The 12,565-nt window shown below is 34.2% G+C and overlaps 2 protein-coding genes across 2 annotated transcripts in view; both read right to left on the bottom strand.

Moving 5' to 3' along the window:
* LOC110019540 (mitochondrial substrate carrier family protein E) overlaps positions 1–12,565 on the bottom strand; it is a gene marked incomplete in the record, with an annotated part of 63,844 nt that overhangs the window by 12,495 nt on the left and 38,784 nt on the right.
* Positions 6,412–7,498, bottom strand: LOC110019538 (FHA domain-containing protein At4g14490-like; the record flags this gene model as incomplete). The annotated part of the gene is given in 1 exon segment (XM_020717237.1): positions 6,412–7,498. A coding segment is annotated over 1 exon segment (1,020 nt). The 5' UTR covers positions 7,432–7,498.

Below are 12,565 nucleotides of genomic sequence, written 5' to 3'. Positions count from 1 at the left end.
ATAATTAAAGTGGAGGGTTGTGTTCGGTATTTGACAGCAAGGTTAAAACTTTTGTCAAAAGACTATATGAATCCTTTAAATCATTGTCAGTGGTAGGGCGGACAAAACTACAGTGACAATGTACAAGGGCAGCTCCACTGGCACTTGTGCAAGGTTAAAACTTTTGTCAAAAGATTATATGAATCCTTTAAATCATTGCCAGTGGTAGGGCGGACAAAACTATAGTGACAATGTACAAGGGCAGCTCCACTGGCACTTGCGTGTAAGTTAAATAATTAAGGGTTCTCACATTATAGACGGATGTAAGAAAAGAAATTAGTCCATAAAAAAGAATTAGGATATAAATTTGAAATATATGTAATCTTGCAGGTAAATTAATAGAATTAGTAGATAATATGATTCATACGAAGATTCAAGAAACTAAATGCGTTGAAAAAAATTACAGAGATTGATAGTATACGTTTTAAATTTTGAAAGTCATGTATGAGTCAAACTAGAAATAACATGTGTAATTATAGATCAGGGTTTGAAAGATAATGTTATAAAATTAGTAGAATTAAATATAGAATGATAGCTCTAAAGATTGTTGTTGATACTAAGATTTTTAATATTATAAATGCTTATGCTTTTCAAACATGTTTGGAAATAATAAAAAAAAAATGGAATTGACCAAAAGGAATTAATAAAAAGGATACCACTTGAAAAAATAATTTTTATTTAAAGAAAATGGACATGTTGGTAAAATGATAAAAATTTTAGAAGTATTTAGGATGAATATAATTTCAGAGTGATGAATGACAAAGGTAGAGTCATATTTAATTTTATTTTAGCTAATACATTATTTAAGAAAAAAGATGAACATATTACATTTATAAGAATAGATCTAATAAAATATAAATTAATTATTTTTTTATGAGACCAATAGATCGTCTAGATTGTAAGGACAATATGATAATTGCAAGTGAAAATTTAAGTACCAAACATATAATTTATTAGATTTTAAGATGAAGATTTGGAAGATGAAAAATACAACGAAATAGTATCATAAAATTAGATGAGGGTACTAAAAATAACAAAAATAAATTTATTTTTATGAGAAAATTTCAAGATCTTAAGATATGTTCATAAATAAATTTATTTTTATGAGATGTTCATAAAGAAGCTAATATGAAAGTAATGAGTGTTATTAAGCAAATTGCAAAAGATGAAATTGGAGAACAAAAAAAACTCTAAATAACAAAAAATAGTTGGCACTAGAATAATAATGTGCAAGAAAAAAAATATAAAAACATGAATTTTCTTATAAAATTAGTATGAATATAAAAGCTTAGAGAATTGAAAAAAAAATAAAAGTGACTTGTAGATTTAAAACTAAATACATGAATGTAATTCTAATAATAGTAGATCTAATGGCAAGGTTGTACCAATGAGTGGTCAAGTCATAAAAAATAGTGAATGTTTAAGTTATCTCGGGTCTATTGTTCAAAGTGATGGTGATATAAATCCCACTGTTATTAGTAGAATTCAAGTTAGATGGTTGAAGTGGAGGAATGTATCGGGTCTATTGTGTGATAGAAAAGTACCGCTTAGACTTAAAAGAAAATTTTATAGCAAGGGGTGAGTTCTACAATGTTTTATGGAGCAAAAGTTTGGTTTGTAAAGAGAAGCATAAAATTAAGTGTTAATGAGATGAGAATGGTCAAGTGGATGACTAGTTTTACACTTAGTGTGCGTTTGGGGCGGAGGTGTGGTAGTAATGTGCTGTCGCACCGTACTTTTCTATGATTGACAAAACTGCATTTTGCTTGTTTTTTCCTAAGGCTACAGCTGAAAGCTGTGTTTTGCAACCTGACTTGACTAAGTGCAGTGACTGCTAAAAAACTGCGATCTAACTTCTTGAAAAAAAAATTATAATAGCCATCACACCTTTTTTAACATTAGCTTCTTTTGCAAGAGCTTCACAGCTACTTCTACAAACATTTGCAACTACCCAAAACAGACCCTTAGAGACAACATGAGAAACAAATATATCCATGAAATGGTTGGAGTAACTCCCGTGGTAGAAAAAATTTGAAAGAGTCCCCTTAGATGGTTTGGCACATTAAACGTCGACCATCTGATAACCTTGTTATAAGAGTAGATGTTTTAAATTTGACTTATGCTAAGAAAGTTAGAGGTATACCTAAAAAAACTTGGGCATGCTATATAAAAAAACTAACCTTAATTTATTAAAATTCAATGAAAATATGACACTCAATTGTACACAATAGAGAAAAAGGATTCATGTAGTTGAAACTACTTAGTCGAATAAAATCTTGTTGTTGTTATTATTGTTTTTAATTAAAGATTCATACACTCATCATAGGAGAGGCAAGCAAGAAGGGCTTGCATTGATGAATTTTTTTCAAACCCTTAATCTTCAAACTCATAAGTTTTGCCCAATTCTAATTAATGTTACAGGGAGCAGTCAGGCATGCATCATAAAACAAGCAAGCCATCAACGTGACAATCTTTTTTCAAGGAAAAATTGACTTCATGTTACAGTCCCATCTGGTGATGAATTATTAGCTCCCCAATCCGTCAGGCCTCAATGCATAGCATCACCAAATTCTAAGCACCTCATCATAGCCAGATAAGCATCCATACCAGATTTGGAGAATCGGATGACTAACTTACCCAACTAAGCCGATCAAATACAATGCATTGACCCAAAAAACAAACCTCTCTAGCATTCATATCAGATCTATTCAAGATTACACCTAAGTCCAATATAATATGTTTTGTGGGCAGTCAGATGAAAAATAATCATGTTATTGAGTATAGTTACATCCAAATGAGTTGAGATGCTCCAGCCTGATGCACAAGAACTTGCTGACAATTCAATATTCTATCCCACTTAGATCGAAAAGGTTGTTATTGGCATGCCTAATTCATTTGGCGCATGTCGCATGTCGTCAAGACATTCCACGATCTATCATTTTTCACTCTATAACCACCAAACTTAAGAGTTTGTCAAATCTCTCTCGCACTATTATCCACCTTGGGACTGCATCCAACCAACTTGATGCTCATAAATAAACCCACTTATGAGACTTCCAGTGAGACGAACACAAGGACATATAACATACTATCATATCATAGAATAACAGAGTAATAGAGTGCTATGGATGAGTAACTAATAATCTCCATCATTTTTACTTAGTAGAACCCACTTTCATATTTTCCTACGATGGGTGTCGACCAACTGATCGAAAGCTCAACCTCCCAATCAAACACTAAACCACACCACCCCTTATCCTTCTTGTAAATCAATCATGCCTCACATCCTTTCCATTCGTAAATCTCAAAGAATGATTTCAAGTCCTTTGCTTCTTTTGGTACTATAGATAAAATAGTTTAAGCTGGTTGAAAACTCAATGAAGGAATGTCCTAATTCTAGTAGTCAACAGTATCGCAATTATTTTCACCTAATGCCTCTAGGCAACAATGGAGGTGAAGGATCATCTTAGCTAGTAAAAATAGTTGTGACAATGCCGCAATTCATGGATTTATTTAGCAAGGTAGGCCTTATTTTGCTATTAAATTTCCACCAAATTGTTCCTTCTCCACTTGTAATAGTAGCACAAGTAACCATCTCTATAAAGTCTCCAAACATCATATTAGAAAGACCCACCATGTCATTGATGATGCACCAGCCAGCTGCTGTCATAGTCCTTACCTCTTAGGGCCATAACCAACTATGAAGCTTTCCCTGAAATATTCAACACACAATCACCATCATCAAATTCATGACACAACGGAGCCTCACCTTTCACATCAACAATTCCAAAAGAGCCATTACTAATGAAGTTTAAAACTCCCCTGTGCCCAATCTATATAAATGGTTAAGCAAACAACATTAAGCATTCAAGAAACTTCAATGGTGTCATGACCCAGGTGTAAAATATGTAAAACCTCTAGTACCAAGTGTAGGATCCTTGAAGCTTTAAAAAATGGTTTATAGAGATTAAAGATTTTCATCTCAAAATCCTTTTTTACAAGTAATGTAGATATTTTTACTCTAAATTTTGGATGCCCAAGTGTAAGATACTTGAAGCTTTAAGAAAATGGCTTATAGGGATTAAAGATTCACATCTCAAAATCCTTTTTTTATAAGCAATGTAGATATTTTTATTCTACAATTTGCAAGCCCAAGTGGATTTATTAAGCTTCTCTATAGTATGTTTAGGATGCTATTATGTATGTTTCTCGCCTTCATGTGTGAAATTTTTCAGCGCATTTCAGTTATTCTAAGATTTAGTTCTTTGTGAATTTATTTTGAAACAACCGTGAATGTTAAGAAAGTATGGGTGAACAAATGAAAAGTTCTTATTTTTTCATTGTTATTTTTCTTATGTTATAAATGCTTTGGACCACTTTTTTTAAACTTTTCTTCAAATTTTTATGAGGTTTTTGGTTTTATATCCAAGTATGAAGATCCTTTTATGCAATTTGAGAGGTGTTATTCCAGTTCCTACTTAACACTTTTTGATGATTTAAGACGCTGTTATCAATTTTTACTTTTAAAACTTGTGGATGACTGCTTGATAATTCTCTGATTTCCAATCATCATTGACCAAGCTATAGAAAAACTTTACTTAATAAATAACCTCTAGCTATAATCAACTTGTCATACCAAATGTATTGAGAACATATATTGGGTGCTGATTTCTATGTGAATTCGAGGTATGAAGCTTCTATTTTTTACCGTTTTGGTTGCCCAATTTTGAAGTTATTTATGGCTTTAACCATTTTCTGGAAATGGCGTGGGTATCAAAATGGATATATTTTAAACTTGTAAAAAGATAGAACAGCTATTCCTGAATGGGCAACCCCTTCGTATGAAAAAGAATATAGAAAGTTCAACTTATTTAATCGATAATTTTCTTTTTATCCAATTTTCATATGATCCTTTAGTTCAACTCACTTAAATCTAACCTGCTTAAATATTATTCTATCATATGTGAGCACTATTTACTTTACTTTTTGTTTTTTATTCAACTTTTTCTTGTTTCTACTTTCTCTCCCATGAAGAAACCATTTTTTTTATTTGGATTACTAGTCATTTCTAAATTCCAACACATTCCATAAAAAAAAAAAAAACTTTTTATTTTTAACAAAGTTGAGTGTTGAACCTGATTCAATATCAAGGCCTTGAAAATAACTTTCAAAGCCTTTAACAACTAAGCCAGTTAATATTCTAATGCCATGAGAACTTATTAAATGGATGATTTGAAAATTGAAAGTACAGTGAAGCTAATTCTATAGCAAATAAATCAGAAACTTATATCTAAAAGAACTCCAAGTCATCAATAACTGAGACTGAGTCTGATCAGAAAGTTATTGTGGTGTTATGAAAACTATTTACAAGCATTGCATTCGATTATCAAAACATAAGTCACGAATAGAATAAACAATGTAGGGGGGGGCGGGGGGGACATTTAAAAGAATCATTCACATTAAGATACTTAGCAAATCAACCAAACTTATAGCATTCTTCATAAAAGTTTCAAATTGAACAAATGAAAATTCAACTTAACATGCATCGCCAGAAATTTCTAGAAAGCAACAAGAAATCAATAGCCAAATGCAATGTCTATGGAGGTCTATAATGCAACGTACTAAGAAAGTTGTCTCAAGCAGACCCTTCATCTCCCACCTCTTCTCTTTTGAGGCATTCATTCAAGGACATAACGCCCTTGCTAATAAGTAATCCTAGTTTACGTAATGATTTCTAACTGATACAAATAATATCTAGATGAACTTTTATAGATTCTGCTAAAAAAATTGCTACTAATTGCTTATGACAATTAAGTCTAACTAGGTGAAATATCATCTTATTACATTCCAAACAATAAAATGATCTCCTAAATAAATGAAAAGAAAAAGGCACAATAAAAAATTGTATTGGTAAAGTTAAGTAGTTTAAGAGGAAGGAAAATATTGATTTATCTAAAATTAACTAGCTAATCATCTAACTTTCAATAGCACCAAACATCATAAAATTTCTAATGAGAAGAAACAAATCCATCCAAGAAAAAACATTTTGTAAAGCAAGGAAAAATAAAAACGTAGAAACCAAAACTCAGACTTCTCTAATAGTCACTCCGGAATCAACTTGTCCAAAATCCAATCTATATTTAAAATTAGATTTATGTGGAAACTAAAATTTAGAACAAAAAAGAATTCTTTAAGAAATCAAGAAAAATCCACACACACACAAACGCACATACATTCCATCCTTTGATTTGACAAGTTTCACATAGATAATTATAAGATATAAGAAACACATGAGGGAGAACAGATCTACATACCATTTCATTAAATCAAATAATCCCAAACATTGCAAACATTAGAAAGGATTTCACGTACCTATTCAACTGGAACATTTGAAATTTGACTGATATATTCATCAAAGAATTGTGCTTTTTCACTCAATTTGTCAATTAATTCCTCCGCAACCATATGTATTGACTTGGGCAAGTACTCCTCCATTCTATCAAACCATTCCTCCAGAGTCATATTATTCCAATTATCCTCCAGCTTCTCAACCCTAGAGTTAATTTCTCCATCCAAAGTTAGCAACTCTTCCTCAGCTCCAGCATTGTTCTCTTTTGATGTGGAATCCATATTATTCTTCAGCTCCTCAACCCTATTATTATTTTCTCCATCCACAGCTACCACCTCTTCCTCAACTCTAGCATTATTCTCTTTTGACTGCTTCTCCTTTTCCATCACATCTACAAACTCTGAATTTGATATAATCGAAACATCCTCCTCTTTCGACTTGTTTACAAAAACCCTAATTGAGCCACCCCTAGCCGAAGACCTCGTAACCCTAGGTTCCACCAGAACCGACTCGGAAACCTCATCTTTCGTCGAAAACCGAGTAGATCTTCCACGCTTTCTTCCTCTCCCCCTCGCTCTATGTCCCATCTTCGACGCTTCATCCTCAGCCAACTCCTTATCCTCATGTTTTACCTTCGGCGGCCTCGGCGGCCGATCACATCTAGGAACCACAAGCGTTTGGTGCACAGGAGGGGAAATATTAACGTAGATAGAGGTGTTCTCGCCGATCTTGATCACGTCGCCGTCTGATAGAGCGGAGGGTTGCTCGGGGGAAATAAGGGAGCCATTAATGTGGGTGCCATTCGAGGATCCGAGGTCTGTGACTACCCAGCGATTGAATTCAGGAAGAAAGCCAACGGTGAAATGCTTCTGAGAAATACCGGGATCCTTAATGGCGAGAGTGTTTCCCCTTGCCACTCGTCCAATGCGGATTACGGTTCCTGGGTTGCACGCTAGGGTTTCCCCTGCCTTAGGTCCCTTGTTGATTGTGAGACCGAGGGTTGAGCTCGGCATAGAAGGGGGAAGACGCGGAGCCCTGCCCATGGTTCGAAGTGCAGAGGAGACTAGGGAAAGCTGCAGTGAAGAACGAGAGGAAGTGGAAACGGTCACATTTGATTTCGATTTCGATTTGAATCACTTTTAGGAGAAAAATTTGCATATATCCGTTTTTAATTTTCTTTCTTAAAAAAATTAATAAAAGTGAGATCCACTGTAATACGAGAAAAATTTACATACGTAAGACGTACATAATTTTGCGTATGTCGTGAGTACGTCATTATTTAGAGGGTATTGGAGGGTTATACCCCTGTAACCTCGCTGTAATCAACTTGTAACCTACCTATACCCTTTAGTAAGTTTCGCGCTTCTGTTTTCATATATTTATAGGTTAGAAGTAGGTTACATGTAAGTTTCAGGTAGGTTACAGAGATGTTACAGAGATGTTACAAGAGGTATAACGCGGATATAACCCCCCAATACCCTCAGAATAACCTCTCTGACGTATGCAACGTTGTGTACGTCTTACGTAAGCAAATTTTTCCTGTGCCATACAGCCTTTGTTTGGATGAGTTTTGATGTGTGGTTGCGATCGTCCGCTCCCCGTATGTAATTTTTTTCCCACTTTAAGAGATCTTGGATTGTTTTAAAAGTTCATAAATGGAGGGCACCCCGATTTCCATCATATATCAACATAAAATTCTCTCCAAATTATTTATTTTATAAAAAAAATTTACATTCATATCACACAATTTTTATGTAATTATATATCTAACATTAAAAATTTCATATTCATTATTATTGTCAAAAAATTATCCATGAACATGTGTACTTTACTTTTATTTAAAAAATTGTAGTAGGGATATACTTAGGTGGGGATGTATACTTAGGTAGAATGTATTGAATATATCATATTTATAAGTTCTCCTTATTTTAATACAATGCATGGAAATCTGAAATCAATGTTCTTGGATTTATAAAAGGCAGTTGCCTAGACGGAAATGTTTAACAGATGATTTGTCTCGACTACTTATCTATCATTCTGAGATGAACTTTAAACATAAGAAGATAAGTGAACCTAAAACCAAATGATTTTAAGAGTGTTGCTTGGACGGAAATGTTTAACAAATGATTTATCTCAACTACTTATCTATCATTCTGAGGGGAACTTTAAACATGAAAAGATAAGTGAACCTAAAACCAAATGATTTTAAGAGTTAACATATATCAGAGATGAATTATTAAATTTATTGAGCATTGCAAAGTGTGGGTTAGCCTTGATTATGCTGACTACACACGCGGGCTTACTAACAATGGAGAGACAAGGGTAGATAGATTATATATCAAGATGAATTACTAAATTTATTGAGCATTGCATAGTGTGGGTAGCCTTGATTATGATGTCTACACACACAGGCTTACTAACAATGGAGAGACAAGGGTAGATAGATGGTAGATCTCGAGGAGCATATGAAAGTATGAAAATTTTGAGTAAGACATCAATTTTTTTTATATTCTTAGAACTTGCATGTTTTTTTAGAATTGTTATGTGATGGTAAATTTATTGTGATAAAGTGATGTATTAATGTGTTAGTGTTGTATGATAATCTGACACACACATATAAAAAAAGAGTTAGTAGAAGAAATAATGAAAGTTTTTTACATTGATTGAATAAAAATTACGAGATGCAACCCGGTTGAAATGATTTCACTATGTCAATATAGGTTATAAGACTTTGCCGGCTCTTGAATAGCCGTAAATAATATTACATAAGTAGGAGCTATCAGTGTGACTCTCGCTAGGGGAGTGGCAAAATACTATGGAGAAGTGGCGGCGATCAGTTGTTGTGAAGGAAGATCGAAGGATGAATTCATGTGCTAGAAAATATATTGCTAGTTTTGTGGTAGTGGTGGCCAAACAAATGTGGTTTAGTGGTGATGACGACGATGACCGGACAACGAAGGTCTGTCAATGGTGTTGACTTGACAGGGGTGGTCCGACAATAATGACGATGGCGGACGAGCAGTGATGTTTTGGTGGGGGTGGTGGCCATATGATAGTGATCTAATGATGGTGGTTGCTCGACAATTGTGGTTTGGTGATGGTGTCGGGTTGATGGTACTATTCCGATAATGACGATGATGATTGTCGAACAACGACATGATAGTGATGGTCCCACGACAATTACGTGGTTGCCTAACAATAGTGGTCCAATAATGGAGATGATGGTGATGATCGGGAAACGATACTCCAATGATAGCGGCGACCAGATGATGGTTATTTCAGTAGTGGTGATGGTGGTGGGCATTTGTAGTCCAGCAGTGGCTTGATGGTGGTAGTGCAGCGGTGGCTAGATGAAGGTGGTCCGATGGTGGTAATGGTAGTGGAGCTCTAGAACCCTCAAGAGCTTGGAGCTCTCTCTGTATTCTCTACTAGGTTGAGGTCCCCCTTTATGAAGGGAGTCAAGGTTTATTTATAGATTTTGGCTGTAACATCCTTCATAAATACGATATGAATCTGGATCACTTCATCAGACAACGCAAAGTGATTACCATGATTAGATGTAGTCTTATAAGCATTTGAATGCATTAATGATGTTGGAATTAACTGATCTTAAGTTCATTGGATTTGTATCGTCGAGACGACTGATGTAACTATAAACTTATCATATTTATAGATCATTTAGTCTCCCAAACTATGTTCTGGGCCTTCTCTTTATGTTATATGCTCTGGGATCACTTCATCTTAGATCAGATCATATTTCATATCAATTGGTTTGACTCATTAAGACATTTCATTTTATCATAAATTACAGTGTACGTATTTCCAAATTTGGTTTTTGAAGCTTCCATTTCAAACGTGCATCGAGATTTGTGTGGATCAATATCACTTTTTAAAGATGTGTCAATTGCCCTCATTTTCAAACATTGATTTCAGAATATTGAAAATATATCTCAAGTTGTCAAAAAATTAAGTGACATAAAATAATAACTTGTGCAACTATTCTCTTGATGTTTAGCTCAAACCTTCTCTCAGGATTGTGACCCCAATAAGTCTTCTCAATATTAATTTGAAAGTACCAAATTTGAGTTGGAAATGTGCCAAAATGGCTTAGAAGATTAAAAAATGCTGAAAATGGTCTAAATAGGTTATCGCCTCAAGCGGCAGCGATGATGAGATTATAAACATGATAACAGTGCACGCGCCTTTATGCTTGTGTGCTCATGTGATCACAGGTAGATGAGTTTGCACACTTGGATGCACGTGCATGTAGGAGTGCTCGCGCTTGAGAAAACACAAGCTGATTGAGGGTTGTTTTTACACGTGTTGATTACACATGCACACCTGTTGAAGGATTTCAAATTTTTTTTATTTTTTTCCATTTTTTTTACTTTTTCCTTTTTCACTATTTGTAAAAGGAAAAATATATTTATTATAAAAACTTAAGATCCTTCAAAAAATTTCTCTCTTTTCTCCCTAATATCCCACCTTGGCAATTATGGAGGGCACACTTCTCCTCCCTCTAGCTCATATTCCACATGATGAAGTTTTGACTTTCCCTTATTTTGAAAGAGTTGGTTACTTTGATTGGACATGAAAAACTTGAAGAATGTTAAGACCCTTGATCTAATAGAGAAACAACTATATTCCTTTAAAAAAAAGAGTTGACTAGCCTTGTTAGATAAACTGAGTTGGCAGCAATCAAGGACGGTAGTCATATGGCGAGAAAAAATTCTTCTCTTGAAAAAGGTGTTAGATTGACCTTATCAAACAGGCAGGATTGGAGGCAATCAAGATTTATATTCCTACGGCGAGGAAACTATCTTCTCTTAAAAAAGGTGTGGACCGACCTCATCGAAAAGACAGAGTTGGAGGCGATCAATGCATATAGTACTATAGTGAGATGACTGTCTTAACTTGAAAAAAGCGTTGACTGATCTCATCAAATAGAACTGGTTGGAGGAGATCATCAAGGCCCATTTTTCTACATTGAGAAAAATATTTTCCCTTGTAAAAAGGTGTAGACCAACATCATCTAATAGGTCATGTTTAGGAGCAACTAAGGCTCGTAGTCCTACGATGAGGTAACTATCTTCTCTTGGATGAATTGTTTGACTGACCTCATTGGACATACTCGGTTTTGAGATGATCAATGCCAGTGGTCCTAGGCAAGGCAATTGTCTTCCTTAAAAGCGGAATTAATTGCCCTCCTTAGACAAACCAGGTTTGGAGGCGATCATGGCTTGTAATCTTATGATGAGACAATTGTCATTCCTTGGAAGAGGTGTTGACTACACTCATTAGACAGACCAGGTTTGGATGAAATCAATCCTTAAGGTCCTTTGATGATGCTTGATCAGCTGTGGGTTTGATAATGACACAAATAATAGTGGCAGAGTAACGATGATAATGATCTATCAATGACAATAGCTAAGTGATGGTGTTTTGACACCTATGACAGAGCTCAAAAACCTTTAAGAGGTTAGAACTCTTTTTGCTTACTTTTTTAGATCTAGGTCTTCTTTATTGAAGATAGTGGGGATCTATTCATAGATATTAGGTGTGAAATCCTTCATAAATACTTTATGAATTCAGATTACTCTGCTGGCCCAGAGTGATTTCTTTAATCAAATAAAGTTTTATGAGCATTTTAATCGATTAATGATGTTGAAGTTATGTGGTATTAGGCTCATTAGATTTGTCTCATTGAGGTGGTCGATTTGATTATAAACTTGCTAGATTTAAAGATCATTTAGCCTTTAAATGTATATTTCAAAGCTTCTCTTTATGTTTTAAGTGTATGATTTGGGCATATTTGGGCTCAACTTAGATCTTTTTTTTGTCATTCAGTTTATCTAACTAAGACACTTTATTTGATCATAAAATAATGTCTAAGTATGTCCAAATTTGAATTTTGAAGCTTCTGATTCAAATTTGTATCAAAATTCATGTGGACCAATATGATTTTATTGAGATGTATCAGTTTACCTCCTACTTTCAAACATCAAAGTTTCTAATATAAATGATAGAAATGTGAAAATATATCCCAATTTACAAAAAAATTGATGAAATAAAATAACAATGCTAAAAAAATTATTATGGTGCAGCCACTCCTTTGATGTTAGCACAAACCCTCTCTAGGGGCCTTAATCATGTCTTCACAATATTCATTTAAAAATA

Source organism: Phalaenopsis equestris, unplaced genomic scaffold, assembly GCF_001263595.1.
Source record: "Phalaenopsis equestris unplaced genomic scaffold, ASM126359v1 Scaffold000061, whole genome shotgun sequence".
In the NCBI taxonomy this organism is placed as follows: domain Eukaryota; kingdom Viridiplantae; phylum Streptophyta; class Magnoliopsida; order Asparagales; family Orchidaceae; genus Phalaenopsis; species Phalaenopsis equestris.
Note: the sequence above shows the minus strand (reverse complement) of the source record. Positions and strands in the feature narration are given on the sequence as shown.